The sequence below is a fragment of the Callionymus lyra genome, chromosome 5, assembly GCF_982586985.1.
Source record: "Callionymus lyra chromosome 5, fCalLyr1.hap1.1, whole genome shotgun sequence".
Classification (NCBI taxonomy): domain Eukaryota; kingdom Metazoa; phylum Chordata; class Actinopteri; order Syngnathiformes; family Callionymidae; genus Callionymus; species Callionymus lyra.
The window spans coordinates 2759020-2783623 of NC_141822.1; the positions used below are offsets into that span (position 1 = coordinate 2759020).

At 35.7% G+C, this 24604-nt stretch overlaps 2 protein-coding genes across 2 annotated transcripts; one reads left to right on the top strand and one right to left on the bottom strand.

Moving 5' to 3' along the window:
* Positions 1 to 6763: 6763 nt before the first annotated feature.
* On the top strand, positions 6764 to 13582 carry LOC148079025 (uncharacterized). The gene is made up of 2 exons (XM_087792319.1): positions 6764 to 6893; positions 11636 to 13582. The coding sequence occupies exons 1-2, from the start codon at positions 6764 to 6766 to the stop codon at positions 12241 to 12243; spliced, it is 738 nt and encodes a 245-aa protein (XP_087648445.1). The 3' UTR covers positions 12244 to 13582.
* A 509-nt stretch (positions 13583 to 14091) lies between these two features.
* Positions 14092 to 24088, bottom strand: rnf185 (ring finger protein 185). The gene is made up of 6 exons (XM_087790470.1): positions 23619 to 24088; positions 22213 to 22231; positions 22035 to 22147; positions 21920 to 21974; positions 16314 to 16431; positions 14092 to 16260 (listed from the first exon to the last, which is right to left on the bottom strand). The coding sequence occupies exons 1-6, from the start codon at positions 23786 to 23788 to the stop codon at positions 16163 to 16165; spliced, it is 573 nt and encodes a 190-aa protein (XP_087646596.1). The 5' UTR covers positions 23789 to 24088; the 3' UTR covers positions 14092 to 16162.
* Positions 24089 to 24604: the final 516 nt, after the last annotated feature.

Here is a 24604-nt window from a genome sequence, read left to right on the forward strand (position 1 = left end):
TGGATGGATGGACGGACGGACGGAGGGAGGGAGGGATGGACGGAGGGAGGGAGGGAGGGAGGGACGGACGGACGGACGGACGGACGGACGGACGGACGGACGGACGGAGGGAGGGAGGGAGGGAGGGAGGGAGGGAGGGAGGGAGGGAGGGAGGGAGGGAGGGAGGGAGGGAGGGAGGGAGGGAGGGAGGGAGGGACGGACGGACGGAGGGAGGGAGGGAGGGAGGGAGGGAGGGAGGGAGGGAGGGAGGGAGGGAGGGATGGATGGATGGATGGATGGATGGATGGATGGATGGATGGATGGATGGATGGATGGATGGATGGATGGATGGATGGATGGACGGACGGACGGACGGACGGACGGACGGACGGACGGACGGAGGGAGGGAGGGAGGGAGGGAGGGAGGGAGGGAGGGAGGGAGGGACGGACGGAGGGAGGGAGGGAGGGAGGGAGGGAGGGAGGGACGGAGGGAGGGATGGATGGATGGATGGATGGATGGATGGATGGATGGATGGATGGATGGATGGATGGATGGATAGATAGATAGATAGATAGAACTGAAAGAATATCGACTATAGAGCTTGAATGACTCGCTGTGAACGTTTATCAAACATTCTGTATTTCATTAAAACAAATAATTGTAGTTATTTTATTGTATATGTGTTGATATATTTAGAATTATTCATAATGTTTGATGTATTATGTTTACAATATTATTTATTATTGTTTTTATTGTTATCTGTATGTATTATTTTCTTGATTTATTATTGTTATTATTATTTTTACGTATTATATTATATATTAATTATTGTTTGTTTTAAAAAAAAAATTGTATTATTTTCTTGATTTATTATTGTTGTTTTTATTATTTTTATCTTTATGTATTATTTTCCTTATTAATTATTGTTGTTTTTATTATTATCTTTATGTATCATTATTTTTTAATGAATTATTGCTCTTATTATTATCTTAATGTATTATTTTCTTTATTAATTCTTTTTTAAATTTTTTTTATTATCTTTATGTATTATTTTCTTTATTCATTATTGTTTTTGTCTTTATTTATCATAGTTTTTATTACTTTCTTTATTAATTATTTTTGTTATTATTAAGTCTAATTTATGTCCTAATATGTGTTTGTACTTTTGAAACAACTAAAATGTCTAAAAAAGGTGGGAAAAATAAAGGAATCAATCAGTCAATTAATCAATCAATCAATTAATCAATTAATGTTTTTTGTTCTTCCCATGTTGGGGAAATTAACTTTTTCATAGTTGACGGATAAAAAAGATCAAAGAAACATTTAAAACATGCAGATATTAGAAATATAACAACAATAAGGAATAATACTTACATAATAATGACAATGAAATAATTACCAATAAAAAATACACAATAATGATTAAGAAAAATACAATAAACAGGATAAAAAAGATAAATATTCAGAGTTTTAAACATGTTTTAATGCAGTGACAATATGTTGTTGATAAGATGAATAATAATGTCGCTGAGAGAACAAGTTAATCATCGACGACAGTTTGAAACACGAACAATTCTCTGCTTTCTTTTCCTCCATCAGTCGTTCAACCTCCAGGTTAAAGTCCTGCAGGTTCAATTCTTTCCTACGACAGAGAATTATTGGATTTTCTCGACGCGTCCTGAGCTCCTGGTGTTCGAGCAGAGATAACGATGAACGCCGGCTCGTCCTTTCACGCCGTTCATGGCGTCCGGATGGTTGACGCGTCCGGGAGACGTTATCAGGCGCTATTGTTGGACTCCATATTGTTGGACTCCATATTGTTGGACTCCATATTGTTGGACTTCATATTGTTGGACTCCATATTGTTGGACTTCATATTGTTGGACTCCATATTGTTGGAATCCATATTGTTGGACTCCATATTGTTGGACTTCATATTGTTGGGACTCCATATTGTTGGACTCCATATTGTTGGGACTCCATATTGTTGGGACTCCATATTGTTGGGACTCCATATTGTTGGACTCCATATTGTTGGACTTCATATTGTTGGGACTCCATATTGTTGGACTTCATATTGTTGGACTTCATATTGTTGGGACTCCATATTGTTGGGACTCCATATTGTTGGGACTCCATATTGTTGGGACTCCATATTGTTGGACTCCATATTGTTGGACTCCATATTGTTGGACTCCATATTGTTGGACTCCATATTGTTGGACTTCATATTGTTGGACTTCATATTGTTGGACTTCATATTGTTGGGACTCAATATTGTTGGACTTCATATTGTTGGACTTCATATTGTTGGACTCCATATTGTTGGACTCCATATTGTTGGGACTCCATATTGTTGGACTCCATATTGTTGGACTTCATATTGTTGGACTCCATATTGTTGGGACTTCATATTGTTGGGACTCCATATTGTTGGACTTCATATTGTTGGACTTCATATTGTTGGGACTCCATATTGTTGGACTTCATATTGTTGGACTCCATATTGTTGGGACTCCATATTGTTGGGACTCCATATTGTTGGGACTCCATATTGTTGGACTCCATATTGTTGGACTTCATATTGTTGGGACTCCATATTGTTGGACTCCATATTGTTGGGACTCCATATTGTTGGGACTCCATATTGTTGGACTCCATATTGTTGGACTCCATATTGTTGGACTCCATATTGTTGGACTTCATATTGTTGGGACTCCATATTGTTGGACTTCATATTGTTGGACTTCATATTGTTGGGACTCAATATTGTTGGACTTCATATTGTTGGACTCCATATTGTTGGACTCCATATTGTTGGACTCCATATTGTTGGACTCCATATTGTTGGACTCCATATTGTTGTACTTCATATTGTTGGACTTCATATTGTTGGACTTCATATTGTTGGACTCCATATTGTTGGACTCCATATTGTTGGACTCCATATTGTTGGACTCCATATTGTTGGGACTCCATATTGTTGGACTTCATATTGTTGGACTTCATATTGTTGGACTTCATATTGTTGGACTCCATATTGTTGGACTCCATATTGTTGGACTCCATATTGTTGGACTTCATATTGTTGGACTTCATATTGTTGGACTCCATATTGTTGGACTTCATATTGTTGGACTTCATATTGTTGGGACTCCATATTGTTGGACTTCATATTGTTGGGACTCCATATTGTTGGACTCCATATTGTTGGGACTCCATATTGTTGGGACTCCATATTGTTGGGACTCCATATTGTTGGGACTCCATATTGTTGGACTCCATATTGTTGGACTTCATATTGTTGGGACTCCATATTGTTGGACTCCATATTGTTGGGACTCCATATTGTTGGGACTCCATATTGTTGGACTCCATATTGTTGGACTCCATATTGTTGGACTCCATATTGTTGGACTTCATATTGTTGGGACTCCATATTGTTGGACTTCATATTGTTGGACTTCATATTGTTGGGACTCAATATTGTTGGACTTCATATTGTTGGACTCCATATTGTTGGACTCCATATTGTTGGACTCCATATTGTTGGACTCCATATTGTTGGACTCCATATTGTTGTACTTCATATTGTTGGACTTCATATTGTTGGACTTCATATTGTTGGACTCCATATTGTTGGACTCCATATTGTTGGACTCCATATTGTTGGACTTCATATTGTTGGACTTCATATTGTTGGACTCCATATTGTTGGACTCCATATTGTTGGACTTCATATTGTTGGACTCCATATTGTTGGACTTCATATTGTTGGACTTCATATTGTTGGGACTCCATATTGTTGGGACTTCATATTGTTGGGACTCCATATTGTTGGGACTCCATATTGTTGGACTCCATATTGTTGGACTCCATATTGTTGGACTCCATATTGTTGGGACTCCATATTGTTGGACTCCATATTGTTGGACTTCATATTGTTGGGACTCCATATTGTTGGACTTCATATTGTTGGGACTCCATATTGTTGGGACTCCATATTGTTGGGACTCCATATTGTTGGACTCCATATTGTTGGACTCCATATTGTTGGACTCCATATTGTTGGACTTCATATTGTTGGGACTCCATATTGTTGGACTTCATATTGTTGGACTTCATATTGTTGGACTCAATATTGTTGGACTTCATATTGTTGGACTCCATATTGTTGGACTCCATATTGTTGGACTCCATATTGTTGGACTCCATATTGTTGGACTCCATATTGTTGGACTCCATATTGTTGGACTTCATATTGTTGGACTTCATATTGTTGGACTCCATATTGTTGGACTCCATATTGTTGGACTCCATATTGTTGGACTTCATATTGTTGGACTTCATATTGTTGGACTCCATATTGTTGGACTTCATATTGTTGGACTCCATATTGTTGGACTTCATATTGTTGGGACTCCATATTGTTGGACTTCATATTGTTGGACTCCATATTGTTGGACTCCATATTGTTGGACTCCATATTGTTGGACTCCATATTGTTGGACTTCATATTGTTGGACTCCATATTGTTGGACTCCATATTGTTGGACTCCATATTGTTGGACTCCATATTGTTGGACTCCATATTGTTGGACTTCATATTGTTGGACTCCATATTGTTGGACTCCATATTGTTGGACTCCATATTGTTGGACTCCATATTGTTGGGACTTCATATTGTTGGGACTCCATATTGTTGGACTCCATATTGTTGGACTCCATATTGTTGGACTCCATATTGTTGGACTCCATATTGTTGGACTCCATATTGTTGGACTCCATATTGTTGGACTCCATATTGTTGGATTCCATATTGTTGGACTCCATATTGTTGGACTCAATGCAGGAGTCGTCGGAGTTCACCTCGTATTACTGCAGCTTTCAACCACAGCAAGCACCTGTGGAGGAATACTGGAGGTTTAGAGGCGAATTAAAAACACGTTTGACGAGCAGGGTCACTAGGTTCTAGTAGTTTTATGTGTATAAAGTATCAATAACTATACAGATTTAAAAAATACTTTCTATAGATGTTTTACATTCAATATACAAACGTGAGCAACATTAACAAACAACCTTTCAATAAAAATATGTTTAAACTGATTTAATAATATATCTTTGAGTTGAGAAATACTTTCAACTGTTTTACCTTCAACCGTTTTGCGTGATAAAAAAGGTAATACATTAAAAAACAAAAACATTTTACCATCCCTTGTGTTGCCTTGACCTTTGACCCGGAGACAACACAAGGGTTAATAAAAAAAGACTGTTGAACAATTATAGTCAATACTTTATGTAAATAATACACACAGTATATAATATGTGTGTATTATCCAGACACTGATTGTATATAATATTATGTAAAGATTAATTAAACTAATAAAGGCTGAAATATAATTAATTACCAAATAAAACATTCCTAATATGAAATAACTTAAGTGTAATTTTAAGTAAAAATAAAATGATATGGAATTAAAAGTATTTGTAAAAACAAGTAAAACTTGTCATGAATCAAAACAGAAGTTCCAGTACATTATATATTATATACATTATATAATATAATATATGTATTATATGATGTCAACATGAAGTTGACAAATACAAAGAAATAGAAAGATTGAAGATAAATACATATTTGTTTAAACAATAAAAAATGATTGAAAACAATTGAACAACATTATAGAAATATAACAATAACATAAAATAATTATAAATAAACAATATAATAATATAATAATATAAAAAAAAAAAATCAACAGTATAATAATAATGTAAAAAAAATAAACAATAATATAAAACAATAATAAATAAACAATATAATAATAATGTAAAACAATAATAAATAAGAAACATAATAACAATGTAAAACAATAATAAATAAACAATATAATAATAATGTAAAACAATAATATAATATAAAACAATAATAAATCAACATTATGATAATAATAATATAAAACAATAATAAATCAACACTATAATAATTATAATATAAAACAATAAAATAATAAACAGTATAATAATATAAAACAATAAAAAATCAACAATATAATAATAATATAAAACAATAATAAATCAACAAAATAATAAAACAAATATATAAATCAACAATATAATAACAAAAAACGATAATAAATCAACAAAATAATAATATAAAACAATTATAAATCAACAGTAATATTAAGTGTCGTAGAGCAAAGCAACATGTTGAATTCATTTGAGTAAATAATCATATTTTAAATCTATAAATAATAGATAAAATATAAAAAGTAATGCTTTTATTTCAAAATATGCTATCTTTGTGTTTTATTTTACTTTTTGGTAAATCATTCATTATTTATATAGAATTTTATGATAATATCTCTTATTTTATTGTTGTTTTTTTTAATTTTACATTAATATATGTGACTCACATCATTATAAAAAGATCACATTCACAGAGATAGTAATTATTGTATCGTATTATTTTACCTTTATTTATTATTTTCGTTATTATTATTGTCGTTTTATTAATACATATGTTTATTATCATGTTTGATATTTATATTTTGACACATTTTATGTTAATGTCTCTTATTAAATTGATGTAATTACTTTATTCTGTGACGTCACCACAGAAAGTCTTGTGTCGTTTTTATAAACAAAAGGTTTGGATTCTGATCGGGGTCGCAGAGACTGCGCCTGCGCAGAGGGAGCGTCACAGTAGCGCGGCGGCGCGGCAGCTGCCGAGCGGAAAAGGCGGGAGCGACCGCCGCTTCCGCGCGCGCGCACACAGTCAAAATGGACGATAAGTTAATTTTGGCCGTTTTCAACTGTCCGGAGCTCTATGACGTCACGCTCTCCAACTACAGGTGCACGGAAAGTCGCGCCAACGCCTGGAGGAACATCAGCGTGTTGTTGGGTCTTCCTGGTGAGCGAGTGTTTCTTCTTCAACTTCACACCTCCAGACGACATGTCTGCCGCGTCTCTGCCGCGCTTCTCCCGCGTCTCTGCCGCGCTTCTCCCGCGTCTCTGCCGCGCTTCTCCCGCGTCTCTACCGCACTTTCCCGCTTCTTTACCCGAGACGCGCCGCTGTCGTGCCGCTGTCGTGCCGCGCCAGCGGTAGATGCCGCCGCCGCAGGCCGCGTGTCCGTCGCCGCCTCTGACACCTGACGCGTAAACACACACGTCATAAACCTTTAGATGACGTCAGAGCGACTGATGACGCGGGTGAAGAACTTTAGAGACTGAAAAACAAACTGAAAAGAAAAAAAAAAGGTCATGAAATATTATTATTTCATATTAATATTTATTTTAAAAAATGTTTTACAAGTTATTAATATCGAATAAACTCATAGACGTCATTATTATTGATTTATTCAGTGGTTAAAAAAATAAACATTTAAACAGTGAGTGTTGTGATATAAATATGTTTAAACATCAACTAGTATCAACTCTGGTGTCATTAAACATAAACTAGTATCAACTCTGGTGTCATTAAACATCAACTAGTATCAACTCTGGTGTCATTAAACATCAACTAGTATCAACTCTGGTGTCATTAAACATTAACTAGTATCAACTCTGGTGTCATTAAACATAAACTAGTATCAACTCTGGTGTCATTAAACATCAACTAGTATCAACTCTGGTGTCATTAAACATCAACTAGTATCGACTCTGGTGTCATTAAACATCAACTAGTATCAACTCTGGTGTCATTAAACATCAACTAGTATCGACTCTGGTGTCATTAAACATCAACTAGTATCGACTCTGGTGTCATTAAACATCAACTAGTATCAACTCTGGTGTCATTAAACATCAACTAGTATCATCTCTGGTGTCATTAAACATCAACTAGTATCAACTCTGGTGTCATTAAACATAAACTAGTATCAACTCTGGTGTCATTAAACATCAACTAGTATCAACTCTGGTGTCATTAAACATCAACTAGTATCAACTCTGGTGTCATTAAACATCAACTAGTATCAACTCTGGTGTCATTGAACATCAACTAGTATCAACTCTGGTGTCATTAAACATCAACTAGTATCAACTCTGGGGTCATTAAACATCAACTAGTATCAACTCTGGTGTCATTAAACATCAACTAGTATCAACTCTGGTGTCATTAAACATCAACTAGTATCAACTCTGGTGTCATTAAACATCAACTAGTATCAACTCTGGTGTCATTAAACATCAACTAGTATCAACTCTGGTGTCATTAAACATCAACTAGTATCAACTCTGGTGTCATTAAACATCAACTAGTATCAACTCTGGTGTCATTAAACATCAACTAGTATCAACTCTGGTGTCATTAAACATCAACTAGTATCAACTCTGGTGTCATTTAACATCAAATAGTATCAACTCTGGTGTCATTAAACATCAACTAGTATCAACTCTGGTGTCATTAAACATAAACTAGTATCAACTCTGGTGTCATTAAACATAAACTAGTATCAACTCTGGTGTCATTAAACATAAACTAGTATCAACTCTGGTGTCATTAAACATCAACTAGTATCAACTCTGGTGTCATTAAACATCAACTAGTATCAACTCTGGTGTCATTAAACATCAACTAGTATCAACTCTGGTGTCATTAAACATCAACTAGTATCAACTCTGGTGTCATTAAACATCAACTAGTATCAACTCTGGTGTCATTGAACATCAACTAGTATCAACTCTGGTGTCATTAAACATCAACTAGTATCAACTCTGGGGTCATTAAACATCAACTAGTATCAACTCTGGTGTCATTAAACATCAACTAGTATCAACTCTGGTGTCATTAAACATCAACTAGTATCAACTCTGGTGTCATTAAACATCAACTAGTATCAACTCTGGTGTCATTAAACATCAACTAGTATCAACTCTGGTGTCATTAAACATCAACTAGTATCAACTCTGGTGTCATTAAACATCAACTAGTATCAACTCTGGTGTCATTAAACATCAACTAGTATCAACTCTGGTGTCATTAAACATCAACTAGTATCAACTCTGGTGTCATTTAACATCAACTAGTATCAACTCTGGTGTCATTAAACATCAACTAGTATCAACTCTGGTGTCATTAAACATAAACTAGTATCAACTCTGGTGTCATTAAACATAAACTAGTATCAACTCTGGTGTCATTAAACATCAACTAGTATCAACTCTGGTGTCATTAAACATCAACTAGTATCAACTCTGGTGTCATTAAACATCAACTAGTATCAACTCTGGTGTCATTAAACATAAACTAGTATCAACTCTGGTGTCATTAAACATCAACTAGTATCAACTCTGGTGTCATTAAACATCAACTAGTATCAACTCTGGTGTCATTAAACATCAACTAGTATCAACTCTGGTGTCATTAAACATCAACTAGTATCAACTCTGGTGTCATTAAACATCAACTAGTATCAACTCTGGTGTCATTAAACATCAACTAGTATCAACTCTGGTGTCATTAAACATCAACTAGTATCAACGCTGGTGTCATTAAACATCAACTAGTATCAACTCTGGTGTCAATGAAAATCAACTAGTATCAACTCTGGTGTCATTAAACATCAACTAGTATCAACTCTGGTGTCATTAAACATCAACTAGTATCAACTCTGGTGTCATTAAACATCAACTAGTATCAACTCTGGTGTCATTAAACATCAACTAGTATCAACGCTGGTGTCATTAAACATCAACTAGTATCAACTCTGGTGTCATTGAAAATCAACTAGTATGAACTCTGGTGTCATTAAACATCAACTAGTATCAACTCTGGTGTCATTAAACATCAACTAGTATCAACCCTGGTGTCATTAAACATCAACTAGTATCGACTCTGGTGTCATTAAACATCAACTAGTATCAACTCTGGTGTCATTAAACATCAACTAGTATCAACTCTGGTGTCATTAAACATCAACTAGTATTGACTCTGGTGTCATTAAACATCAACTAGTATCAACTCTGTTGTCATTAAACATCAACTAGTATCAACTCTGGTGTCATTAAACATCAACTAGTATCAACTCTGGTGTCATTAAATATCAACTAGTATCAACTCTGGTGTCCTTATACATCAACTAGTATCAACTCTGGTGTCATTAAACATCAACTAGTATCAACTCTGGTGTCATTAAACATCAACTAGTATCAACTCTGGTGTCATTAAACATCAACTAGTGTCAACTCTGGTGTCATTAAACATCAACTAGTATCAACTCTGGTGTCATTAAACATCAACTAGTATCAACTCTGGTGTCATTATACATCAACTAGTATCAACTCTGGTGTCATTAAACATCAACTAGTATCAACTCTGGTGTCATTAAACATCAACTAGTATCAACTCTGGTGTCATTAAACATCAACTAGTATCGACTCTGGTGTCATTAAACATCAACTAGTATCAACTCTGGTGTCATTAAACATCAACTAGTATCAACTCTGGTGTCATTAAACATCAACTAGTATCAACTCTGGTGTCATTAAACATCAACTAGTGTCAACTCTGGTGTCATTAAACATCAACTAGTATCAACTCTGGTGTCATTAAACATCAACTAGTATCAACTCTGGTGTCATTAAACATCAACTAGTATCAACTCTGGTGTCATTAAACATCAACTAGTATCAACTCTGGTGTCATGTAGTAAATGTTCTTCAAGACGCAGTAACTTCTCATCATGACCATGTTTTACACTTTATTACTTTATAAAGTTGCTCTGAAATCTGGACGAACGAGAGGTTACGAGAGTCCATTATGACGTAATAATGGCTTCACTCCTCCTCCAGCTGTGATTACGCTTTGTTTATACAACGAGTCCCTTGGAGGTGGAGACCATTGATGACGCACCGTGACAAACCTCCATGCTTGACCAATTACAGCAGAGTGGGTGTGGTTATGTTTTAAGTGGGCGGAGCTTAAGATCATTTCTATTGTCAATATTTCAATGAAAAGAGAGTTTTGTAAAAACACACACTGATGATACAATAGAGTCACACATCACAACAACACACACACTATATGACACAATAGAGTCACACATCACAACAACACACACACACTGATGATACAATAAGAGTCACACATCACAACAACACATACACACTGATGATACAATAGAGTCACACATCACAACAACACACACACTATATGACACAATAGAGTCACACATCACAACAACACACACACTGATGATACAATAGAGTCACACATCACTACAACAACACACACACACTGATGATACAATAGAGTCACACATCACAACAACACACACACACTGATGATACAATAGAGTCACACATCACAACAACACACACACACTGATGATACAATAGAGTCACACATCACAACAACAACACACACACACTGATGATGATACAATAGAGTCACACATCACACACACACTGATGATACAATAGAGTCACACATCACAACAACACACACACACTGATGATACAATAGAGTCGCACATCACAACAACACACACACACTGATGATACAATAGAGTCACACATCACAACAACACACACACACTGATGATAAAATAACACGAGGAATGAATGAGTCCCTGAGTCCATGAGTGTTGCATCATGGGAGGAGCATCTGCTCACTGCTCACTGATGTCATTCTTTCACGTTGGTCTCCTGCAGCAGACGAGTGCAAGAGGAAGTGGAAGAACATGAGGGACCGTTACCTGAAGGAGGTGAGGATGGAGGTCAAGAGCAAGAAGCAGGGCGAGGTCGCGCACAGTCGCTGGAGGTTCAGGCAGCTCATGAACTTCATCGCGCCCTTCACCGGGTCCAGGAGCGGCGGCGCCGACCTGTGCGGCGCCGAGGAGGACCAGGACCACCCGGACGCGGAGGTGGGCGTGGAGGCGGAGATGTCGGAGGTCATGAAGGTCAAAGGTGACCCGAAGACACCCTTCGTCACGCAGCTCCCGCCCGCGGACCCTCAGCTCGCCGCCCGCCTCAAGACCTCGCCCGTGCCGCCGCCGCCGCTCGGCAAGACGGGCCGCAAGAGGCGACTCGTGGACGAGGCCTCGCCGCCGCCGCCGTCCTCCGCCGGCGCCTGGCTGCCGAAGGACGAGGCGAGCAGACGGACAGACGAGGACGAGCTGTTCCTGCTCAGCTTCGTCCCGGCGCTCAAGAGACTGGCGCCGCAGAAGAGGTGCGAGACCAAGATGAAGATCCAGCAGATCATGTACGAGGCCGAGTTCAACGTCGCACAAGACTCTCACATGGACACACAAGACCAGTGACATGACAAGACTCACACCGACGCACAAGACCAGTGACACAACAAGACTCTCACACGGACGCACAAGACCAGTGACACAACAAGACTCTCACATGGACACACAAGACCAGTGACACGACAAGACTCTCACACGGACGCACAAGATCAGTGACACAACAAGACTCTCACACGGACACACAAGATCAGTGACACAACAAGACTCTCACACGGACACACAAGATCAGTGACACAACAAGACTCTCACACGGACACACAAGACCAGTGACACGACAAGACTCTCACACGGACGCACAAGATCAGTGACACAACAAGACTCTCACATGGACACACAAGACCAGTGACACGACACGGACGCACAAGACCAGTGACACAACAAGACTCTCACACAGACGCACAAGACCAGTGACACGACAAGACTCTCACACAGACGCACAAGACCAGTGACACGACACGGACGCACAAGACCAGTGACACAACAAGACTCTCACACGGACGCACAAGACCAGTGACACGACAAGACTCACACCGACGCACAAGACCAGTGACACGACAAGACTCACACGGACGCACAAGACCAGTGACACGACACGGACGCACAAGATCAGTGACACAACAAGACTCTCACACGGACACACAAGACCAGTGACACAACAAGACTCTCACACGGACGCACAAGACCAGTGACACAACAAGACTCTCACACGGACACACAAGACCAGTGACACAACAAGACTCTCACACGGACGCACAAGACCAGTGACACAACAAGACTCTCACACGGACACACAAGACCAGTGACACAACAAGACTCTCACACGGACGCACAAGACCAGTGACACAACAAGACTCTCACACGGACACACAAGATCAGTGACACAACAAGACTCTCACACGGACACACAAGACCAGTGACACAACAAGACTCTCACACGGACGCACAAGACCAGTGACACGACAAGACTCTCACACGGACACACAAGACCAGTGACACGACAAGACTCTCACACGGACGCACAAGATCAGTGACACAACAAGACTCTCACATGGACACACAAGATCAGTGACACAACAAGACTCTCACACGGACGCACAAGATCAGTGACACAACAAAACTCTCACACGGACGCACAAGATCAGTGACACAACAAGACTCTCACACGGACGCACAAGACCAGTGACACGACATGGACGCACAAACACAACGTTAGACACAGACGCACAAACACAGCGACACGACACAGACGCACAAACACGATGACTTTGACTAACATTTCTCAAACCAAAGTTTTTGATTCGTCCATAAAAAAAACTCTTAACACTTAATAAACTTTTTTATGATTCACCGTCTCATGTTTTACAATGACATGAATATATATATATATATATATATATATATATACACAATATTGAATACATTAAACATTTCAAAAGATAATCATTTTACAAATGTTTTTATTTTATATTGAGTAACATTTTAATTCAATATAATTATCAATATCATGTTCTCCAGACTAAACCAACAGAGCACAGAGCTACTGGATCAAACTCTCAGCCAATCATGTGGCGCTCAGACGATCATGTGACGAGTATGATGATCCAGTAGCTCTGTGCTCTGTTGGTTTGGTCTGGCGACATTTTTACATTGAATTTAAAAACATTTAATTATATGTATATGTTATATAGTATATATATATATATATATACATATATATATATATATATAAATTATTGAATTAAATGATTTTCTTAAATATATTTAAATACTTCAAAGTTCGATTGAATGTATTTTGTGATCGATCAACAAACATGTTTGTTTCTAAACAGGAAACAAATGATTTCCAGACACATGTGACCAGGAAGTGGTTTATTTACACGTCAACGTTTTAAATCTACATTATTTACACGTTTTTACCTGAAGATGAAAACACTGATCACACGTCAGTTTCCGTGAAGAGACTCGTCGTCGTTTCACTGCTTTGTTCAAACTTATAACTTTTTTTCTGTCAAAATCTCTTCAAGAACAAATCGTTTCTTTGAGCAACATTTACTGAACATTCCATCACTTTTCATCAATTTAGTCGTTTCTCCATTTTACAATAGCTGAGGATCCTGCTGTAGCATGCTAGCTAATGCTAACTTGTGACTTTAGCCGGTTGTTATTTTATATTATAATACAAGATGCTAGCTAATGCTAACTTGTGACTTTAGCCGGTTGTTATTTTATATTATAATACAAGATGCTAGCTAATGCTAACTTGTGACTTTAGCCGGTTGTTATTTTATATTATAATACAAGATGCTAGCTAATGCTAACTTGTGACTTTAGCCGGTTGTTATTTTATATTATAATACAAGATGCTAGCTAATGCTAACTTGTGACTTTAGCCGGTTGTTATTTTATATTATAATACAAGATGCTAGCTAATGCTAACTTGTGACTTTAGCCGGTTGTTATTTTATATTATAATACAAGATGCTAGCTAATGCTAACTTGTGACTTTAGCCGGTTGTTATTTTGTATTATAATACAAGATGCTAGCTAATGCTAACTTGTGACTTTAGCCAGTTGTTATTTTATATTATAATACAAGATGCTAGCTAATGCTAACTTATGACTTTAGCCAGTTGTTATTTTGTATTATAATACAAGATGCTAACTTTGACTTTAGCCGGTTGTTATTTTGTATTATAATACAAGATGCTAGCGTATGCTATCTTATGACTTTAGCCGGTTGTTATTTTGTATTATAATACAAGATGCTAGCTAATGCCAACTTATGACTTTAGCCAGTTGTTATTTTGTATTATAATACAAGATGCTAGCGTATGCTAACTTATGACTTTAGCCAGTTGTTATTTTGTATTATAATACAAGATGCTAACTTTGACTTTAGCCGGTTGTTATTTTGTATTATAATACAAGATGCTAGCTAATGCTAACTTATGACTTTAGCCAGTTGTTATTTTGTATTATAATACAAGATGCTAGCTAATGCTAACTTATGACTGTGACCAGTTGATATTTTGTATTAGAATTAGAGATGCTAGCTTATGTTAACTTATTACTGTAGCCGGTTGTTATTTTGTATTATGATACAAGATGCTAGCGTATGCTAACTCATGACTTTAGCCGGTTGTTATTTTGTATTATAATACAAGATGCTAGCTAATGCTAACTTATGACTTTAGCCGGTTGTTATTTTGTATTATAATACAAGATGCTAACTTATGACTTTAGCCAGGTTGTTATTTTGTATTATAATACAAGACGCTAGCTTATGCTAACTTGTTACTGTAGCCAGTTGTTATTTTGTATTATAATACAAGATGCTATCTTATGCTAACTTGTTAGTGTAGCCGGTTGTTATTTTGTATTATAATACAAGGTACTAGCTTATGCTAACTTGTTACTGTAGCCGGTTGTTATTTTGTATTATAATACAAGATGCTAGCATATGCTAACTTGACTATAGCAGAATATTTGATGTGTCATGTTTGAATGTAGCATGATTATTATTAAACTAGCATGATGTAGCAGCAGATAACAGGATCCTGAGTTGTTGTTGTTGTTGTTGTTGTTGTTGTTGTGTAATTACTCGTTTGCCTCCGTCATGTGATTTCATGGTAAATAACTTAAAGTGATGAAAAGGATATTGTGTTCTTCACGTAATAATGTCAGCTCAGCTTAACTCTAGGAAAGTAAAACAAAATGGCTGTAGTTGTGTCGTTGAAAAGCAGCTTCGGACACAAATTTGAAACATAAAAGATCAACGTCAACGATCCGAGGTCAAAAACTCGTCGTCTTCGTGGTTTTTGGCTCCAAGCGTCGCGAGGCGTGAAACTTATCTGTTAAAAGAACTTCCGTCTGAAACCTCGCGTGGCTTCGATCGCCAGATAAACGCATGTGTTGGTTCCTGTTGCTAGGCGATCAGCAGCCAGAACATTATGACCAGCGCCACGAACAGGAAGAGGCGCGACAGGAACAGCTCGTCCGTGTGCTGTGGGGTCCCAGGATGAGCTGAGGAGACCAGAGTTAGGGTCGGACCGTCGGAGCCCAAGGTCGAGTCTCACCTGGAGGAGGTCGTCCATCGTTGATGTTGAAGGCCGTCGCGAAGATTCCAAACGGAAAAGCACCGATTCCAAAAGACATCTGGAGTCCACCGTCTCCGAACCCGAACCCTTGGAAACCCTGGACACAGAACTTTATTCACGAGGCGTCGACACAAACATGAGGTTGTAACACTAATAAATACATTAAATTATCTTCTATTATCTTCACAAACATGAGGTTGTAACACTAATAAATACATTAAATTATCTTCTATTATCTTCACAAACATGAGGTTGTAACACTAATAAATACATTAAATTATCTTCTATTATCTTCACAAACATGTGGTTGTAACACTAATAAATACATTAAATTATCTTCTATTATCTTCACAAACATGAGGTTGTAACACTAATAAATACATTAAATGATCTTCTATTATCTTCACAAACATGAGGTTGTAACACTAATAAATACATTAAATTATCTTCTATTATCTTCACAAACATGAGGTTGTAACACTAATAAATACATTAAATTATCTTCTATTATCTTCACAAACATGTGGTTGTAACACTAATAAATAGATTAAATTATCTTCTATTATCTTCACAAACATGAGGTTGTAACACTAATAAATACATTAAATTATCTTCTATTATCTTCACAAACATGTGGTTGTAACACTAATAAATACATTAAATTATCTTCTATTATCTTCACAAACATGAGGTTGTAACACTAATAAATACATTAAATTATCTTCTATTATCTTCACAAACATGAGGTTGTAACACTAATAAATACATTAAATTATCTTCTATTATCTTCACAAACATGTGGTTGTAACACTAATAAATACATTAAATTATCTTCTATTATCTTCACAAACATGAGGTTGTAACACTAATAAATACATTAAATTATCTTCTATTATCTTCACAAACATGAGGTTGTAACACTAATAAATACATTAAATTATCTTCTATTATCTTCACAAACATGAGGTTGTAACACTAATAAATACATTAAATTATCTTCTATTATCTTCACAAACATGAGGTTGTAACACTAATAAATACATTAAATTATCTTCTATTATCTTCACAAACATGTGGTTGTAACACTAATAAATACATTAAATTATCTTCTATTATCTTCACAAACATGAGGTTGTAACACTAATAAATACATTAAATTATCTTCTATTATCTTCACAAACATGAGGTTGTAACACTAATAAATACATTAAATTATCTTCTATTATCTTCACAAACATGTGGTTGTAACACTAATAAATACATTAAATTATCTTCTATTATCTTCACAAACATGAGGTTGTAACACTAATAAATACATTAAATTATCTTCTATTATCTTCACAAACATGAGGTTGTAACACTAATAAATACATTAAATTATCTTCTATTATCTTCACAAACATGAGGTTGTAACACTAATAAATACATTAAATTATCTTCTATTATCTTCACAAACATGAGGTTGTAACACTAATAAATACATTAAATTATCTTCTATTATCTTCACAAACATGTGGTTGTAACACTAATAAATACATTAAATTATCTTCTATTATCTTCACAAACATGAGGTTGTAACACTAATAAATACATTAAATTATCTTCTATTATCTTCACAAACATGAGGTTGTAACACTAATAAATACATTAAATTATCTTCTATTATCTTCACAAACATGTGGTTGTAACACTAATAAATACATTAAATTATCTTCTATTATCTTCACAAACATGAGGTTGTAACACTAATAAATACATTAAATTATCTTCTATTATCTTCACAAACATGAGGTTGTAACACTAATAAATACATTAAATTATCTTCTATTATCTTCACAAACATGAGGTTGTAACACTAATAAATACATTAAATGATCTTCTATTATCTTCACAAACATGAGGTTGTAACACTAATAAATACATTAAATTATCTTCTATTATCTTCACAAACATGAGGTTGTAACACTAATAAATACATTAAATTATCTTCTATTATCTTCACAAACATGAGGTTGTAACACTAATAAATACATTAAATTATCTTCTATTATCTTCACAAACATGAGGTTGTAACACTAATAAATACATTAAATTATCTTCTATTATCTTCACAAACATGAGGTTGTAACACTAATAAATACATTAAATTATCTTCTATTATCTTCACAAACATGAGGTTGTAACACTAATAAATACATTAAATGATCTTCTATTATCTTCACAAACATGAGGTTGTAACACTAATAAATACATTAAATTATCTTCTATTATCTTCACAAACATGAGGTTGTAACACTAATAAATACATTAAATTATCTTCTATTATCTTCACAAACATGAGGTTGTAACACTAATAAATACATTAAATTATCTTCTATTATCTTCACAAACATGAGGTTGTAACACTAATAAATACATTAAATTATCTTCTATTATCTTCACAAACATGTGGTTGTAACACTAATAAATACATTAAATTATCTTCTATTATCTTCACAAACATGAGGTTGTAACACTAATAAATACATTAAATTATCTTCTATTATCTTCACAAACATGAGGTTGTAACACTAATAAATACATTAAATTATCTTCTATTATCTTCACAAACATGTGGTTGTAACACTAATAAATACATTAAATTATCTTCTATTATCTTCACAAACATGAGGTTGTAACACTAATAAATACATTAAATGATCTTCTATTATCTTCACAAACATGAGGTTGTAACACTAATAAATACATTAAATTATCTTCTATTATCTTCACAAACATGAGGTTGTAACACTAATAAATACATTAAATTATCTTCTATTATCTTCACAAACATGAGGTTGTAACACTAATAAATACATTAAATTATCTTCTATTATCTTCACAAACATGAGGTTGTAACACTAATAAATACATTAAATTATCTTCTATTATCTTCACAAACATGAGGTTGTAACACTAATAAATACATTAAATGATCTTCTATTATCTTCACAAACATGAGGTTGTAACACTAATAAATACATTAAATTATCTTCTATTATCTTCACAAACATGAGGTTGTAACACTAATAAATACATTAAATTATCTTCTATTATCTTCACAAACATGAGGTTGTAACACTAATAAATACATTAAATTATCTTCTATTATCTTCACAAACATGAGGTTGTAACACTAATAAATACATTAAATTATCTTCTATTATCTTCACAAACATGTGGTTGTAACACTAATAAATACATTAAATTATCTTCTATTATCTTCACAAACATGAGGTTGTAACACTAATAAATACATTAAATTATCTTCTATTATCTTCACAAACATGTGGTTGTAACACTAATAAATACATTAAATTATCTTCTATTATCTTCACAAACATGTGGTTGTAACACTAATAAATACATTAAATTATCTTCTATTATCTTCACAAACATGAGGTTGTAACACTAATAAATACATTAAATTATCTTCTATTATCTTCACAAACATGAGGTTGTAACACTAATAAATACATTAAATTATCTTCTATTATCTTCACAAACATGAGGTTGTAACACTAATATATACATTAAATTATCTTCTATTATTAGCCGGTTGTTATATTATATTATAATACAGGATGCTAACTTATGCTAACTTGTTACTGTAGCCGGTTTTTATTTTGTATTATAATACAAGATGCTAGCTTATGCTAACTTGTTACTGTAATTGGTTGTTATTTTGTATTATAATACAAGATGCTAGCTTATGCTAACTTGTTAGTGTAGTTGGTTATTATTTTGTATTATAATACAAGATGCTAGCTTATGCTAACTTGTTACTGTAGTTGGTTGTTATTTTGTATTATAATTCAAGATGCTAGCTTATGCTAACTTGTTACTGTAGTTGGTTGTTATTTTGTATTATAATACAATATGCTAGCTTATGCTAACTTGTTACTGTAGTTGGTTGTTATTTTGTATTATAATACAAGATGCTAGCTTATGCTAACTTGTTACTGTAGTTGGTTGTTATTTTGTATTATAATACAAGATGCTAGCTTATGCTAACTTGTTACTGTAGTTGGTTGTTATTTTGTATTATAATACAAGATGCTAGCTTATGCTAACTTATTACTGTAGCCGGTTGTTATTTTGTATTATAATACAAGATGCTAGCTTATGCTAACTTGTTACTGTAGCCGGTTGTTATTTTGTATTATAATACAAGATGCTAGCTTATGCTAACTTGTTACTGTAGCCGGTTGTTATTTTGTATTATAATACAAGATGCTAGCTTGTTACTGTAGCCGGTTGTTATTTTATATTATAATACAAGATGCTAACTTATGCTAACTTGTTACTGTAGCCGGTTGTTATTTTGTATTATAATAGAAGATGCTAACTTATGCTAACTTGTTACTGTAGCTGGTTGTTATTTTTTATTATTATACAAGATGCTAACTTATGCTATCTTGTTACTGTAGCTGGTTCATATTTTGGATTATAATACAAGATGTTAGCATATGCTATATTATTTATGTAGCAGATGTTATTCCGTACTATATAACTTTAGCCAGTTTTTATTCTGAAATATACAACAAGACATCACATCAAGTGTTTGTTGGTATATCATCAGAGTTTAACCGTTGTGTAGTCTGAGGGTCAAAGTGACCCGGAGGCCCGATATAACACAAGAGTCGTTAATCCTGTGTTTCTATGTCGTCACATTATCGTTTGCATGTCTTCCAGTAGCTCGGTGCTCGGTTGGTTTAGTCTGGTGACTCTCAATACAAATTACTTACTTATTTTACCAACATTTATATTCAATTTGAAAGACTAAGAATCGAAAAACATTTAAATGAGAACTTTTACGTTTCAATGTTTGGAAATATAATATCAGAACAATAAAATTAACTCAATTATTTTTAAAAACTAAACTAATTCCATCTTTCAATACAAAAGTATATTGAATTTAATGATTAAAAATCCTCAAAACAATTTCAATAAAAAGTGATGATATAATTTAATATTTTTTAAAGAGAACCATAAATACAAACGAGCGAAGAAGCTAAATAAATGTAATGTTAAACTAAACCAACCGTTTCAAACTGGAATTAAAGAATGAATAACACATGACCTTTGACCTTTTTTTCTAGCTTCAGAATGAGCTCATGAACATTTATCTGACATCGAGTAAAATAAAGATGTATTAAAGTCAACAGCTATGAATTGAATTGTTGACGTATTTATTGAAGAATAAGGAGCTTCTTCTGAAGGTCTACGGAAACTCTGGAGGGCAAAAAAGTCTTTGGAGGAGTAAAAATCGATTTATTTTCATTTAAATCGACGTGACACAGATATAAATATATAAAGATATAACTGAGACGTTCATTGAACCCGATGTTCTAAAACACCAGCGCTGGTCCGCTGTTCGTCGTCCTCATCAAGTGATGAAACAAACGAGCGACTTGTGTTCATCCTCAGGAGAGGATTCGTCCTACGATCTAATAAATCCCGGCGGGAGATTCTTTTTCTCGGCGAATCGAGCGCGAGTCGCGTTTCATCATCGACGACACGATCCGACGCAACACGGTACTCACGCCTCGGTTCTCCGGCTCCGGCCTCTGGCCTTGAGGACGAGGAGGAGTTTTCTCTCTGGAGGAGAAGAAAGACTTGAAACAAACCGACCACGAGACTTCCGATCCAAGCTCTCACCGAGGATCCTGCTGGCCGGTGCTGCCTCTGCCGTACAGAGGGATGACTTTGTCTCGGCTGATGCCGGCTTTACACACCGGGCACACCTGGCTGGTGGGTTTGGTCTCCAGCCACTGAGGCCACACAAAAACCATGAGTCGGCGAAACACACAAACATACGTGGAGGCGAAATATGTACCTGATGCAAACAAGGCCAGCTGTGGACGGAAGAGAAAAAGACATTTAATCGTGAAACCTTTGACATGTATCATAGAATAACACATTAAAGCCAGTTATATTGATTGAAACGTAGAGATGATACTTTATTGATCTCACGGAGAATCAAATCCATTTTAAGGCAGCAGCCATTTTCAAATAGCAACGAAAAGTATGATACAAAAATCCCAAAAGGAAAATGACTATTAGACAAGATACAAACTTACAACTGTTGCTCCTAAGCTTTGTAACCATCTCTGTGTTTGATGATCTACTGACTCCTTCAAGAAACATCTGTGTTTGATGATCTACTGACTCCTTCAAGAAACATGTGTGTTTGATGATCTACTGACTCCTTCAAGAAACATGTGTGTTTGATGATCTACTGACTCCTTCAAGAAACATCTGTGTTTGATGATCTACTGACTCCTTCAAGAAACATCTGTGTTTGATGATCTACTGACTCCTTCAAGAAACATCTGTGTTTGATGATCTACTGACTCCTTCAAGAAACATCTGTGTTTGATGATCTACTGACTCCTTCAAGAAACATCTGTGTTTGATGATCTACTGACTCCTTCAAGAAACATCTGTGTTTGATGATCTACTGACTCCTTCAAGAAACATCTGTGTTTGATGATCTACTGACTCCTTCAAGAAACATCTTAAGACGTTTTTATTTGTTCAGGCTTTTCCTTGTTTTTCTGGAACTCCTGTTGTGTTCTCAGTATTATCTTGATCTTCAAAGTATATACTTTATTGAATATTGTTTTGATTGTTTAAGTGCTTTGTGACCCTGGTCTGGAAAGCGATTTACAAATAAAAATGACTTACTTACTTAGATCTGAGTCTGAGGGGAATATTTCAAACAAAACAATCATTATAGATTGTAATAATTCAATAATACATACGTCCAGTTTCCTCCCACAGTCCAGAAACATACAGAGGTTGATTGAGAACTTCTTTGAGAACATTGTCCATAGAGAAGAGAGCGCAAAGAGAGAGAAGATCGTTCCAAAGCTTAGGAGCAACAGCCTATAAACAGCCAACTGGTTCATGAAAATGTAATAACAATTGATTTAAAGTATTCATTCATCATCTACCACTTTATCCCAGTATCATAGGGCGAGAGGCAGGGGACACCCTGGACATGACGCCAGTCCGTCTCAGGACACACAAAGACAGACAACCACTCACACACACACTCATACCTATGGACAATGTTCTCAAAGAAGTTCTCAATGAACATCTGTATGTTTCTGGACTGTGGGAGGAAACTGGACGCATGTATTATTGAATTATTACAATCTATAATGATTGTTTTGTTTGAAATATTCCCCTCAGACTCGGATCTGAATCTTCTGGTTCTTCTCAGGGGTGAGGACTCACCAGAACAGGTGTCCACAGAGGCTGATCACAGCATCCTTGGCGGTGTCCAGGCAGATGTTGCACTCGAAGGTGCTGTCCTGGTTCACGGCGTCCGCGCTGGAGCTGCTGGAGCCCGGGTTGTTGTCGGCGGTGGCGCCGGCGGCTGGAGGGGGGGGGGCGGCGGTGGCCATCTCAACTCACGGTCCAGAAGCACAGAACCTGCCGAGACTCGCTGGACATGGACGTCAACACTCGACCCTCTCGTGACGTCACAGTCAAACTTGTGACGTCTGCGCTGAACTAACGCGTTAAACACGCGACGACGGCGTCGAGTTTAAATCACCAGCCGCTGGTAAAGATGGTCTCGAGCTCACGCGTCAACATTTCCAGAGTGAGATTGAAATAGAAACACAGATTTTAGAGTCTTTAAAAAAAAAAAAAGAGGATAAAAACAGCAGGAACTGCTCCAGACTCAGGCAGGAAGTTCTACGTATTTATAGTAGGGACACGCACATGCGCACTAGCGCAACCGGAAGAAGATATGCCAGGATAGAGTGTTGTTTTATATCCCTCAGTTTGGCCTGTCAGGTTTGTCGTGGTCAACGATTAGGACACACTAAAGTGAAGTTTAAAGTGTTTAATAATTCATTAGTTATGATAAAAAAAGAGGAAACATTTAGTTCAACACACTGAGAACATAAGGAGGTGTGACAGTCCAGGTAAGAGTAGGATTAGATCAGGGATCTGAGCCTTAGGTCATGAGTCGGAGGCTCATTGGTCCCCATTGATAAACGCTTAAGACTGTTTTTCTTTTAACATATTTATAAATAAACAAATAAAATATAACTTAATAAACTGTTTTACGTAAATGAAAACAATAGGTAAATAAAACATATTTTTTCAGTGAGGTTTGGTTCTTCTATTTTTACGACTTTAATCTCGTAATAAATGTATTTTATACGACTTTAATCTCATAATAAAATACAATTTAATAACATATTTACAAG

Excerpts from the sequence above, each read along its gene's own strand:
- rnf185 (XM_087790470.1), bottom strand. The coding sequence starts at position 23,788 with ATGGCCACCGCCGCCCCCCCCCCTCCAGCCGCCGGCGCCACCGCCGAC. Across the intron at positions 21,975-22,034 it reads ACCGGCCAGCAGGATCCTCG|AGAGAAAACTCCTCCTCGTC; the intron begins GTGAGAGCTTGG and ends CTTCTCCTCCAG. Across the intron at positions 16,261-16,313 it reads CGATGGACGACCTCCTCCAG|CTCATCCTGGGACCCCACAG; the intron begins GTGAGACTCGAC and ends TGGTCTCCTCAG.
- LOC148079025 (XM_087792319.1), top strand. The coding sequence starts at position 6,764 with ATGGACGATAAGTTAATTTTGGCCGTTTTCAACTGTCCGGAGCTCTAT. Across the intron at positions 6,894-11,635 it reads CGTGTTGTTGGGTCTTCCTG|CAGACGAGTGCAAGAGGAAG; the intron begins GTGAGCGAGTGT and ends GGTCTCCTGCAG.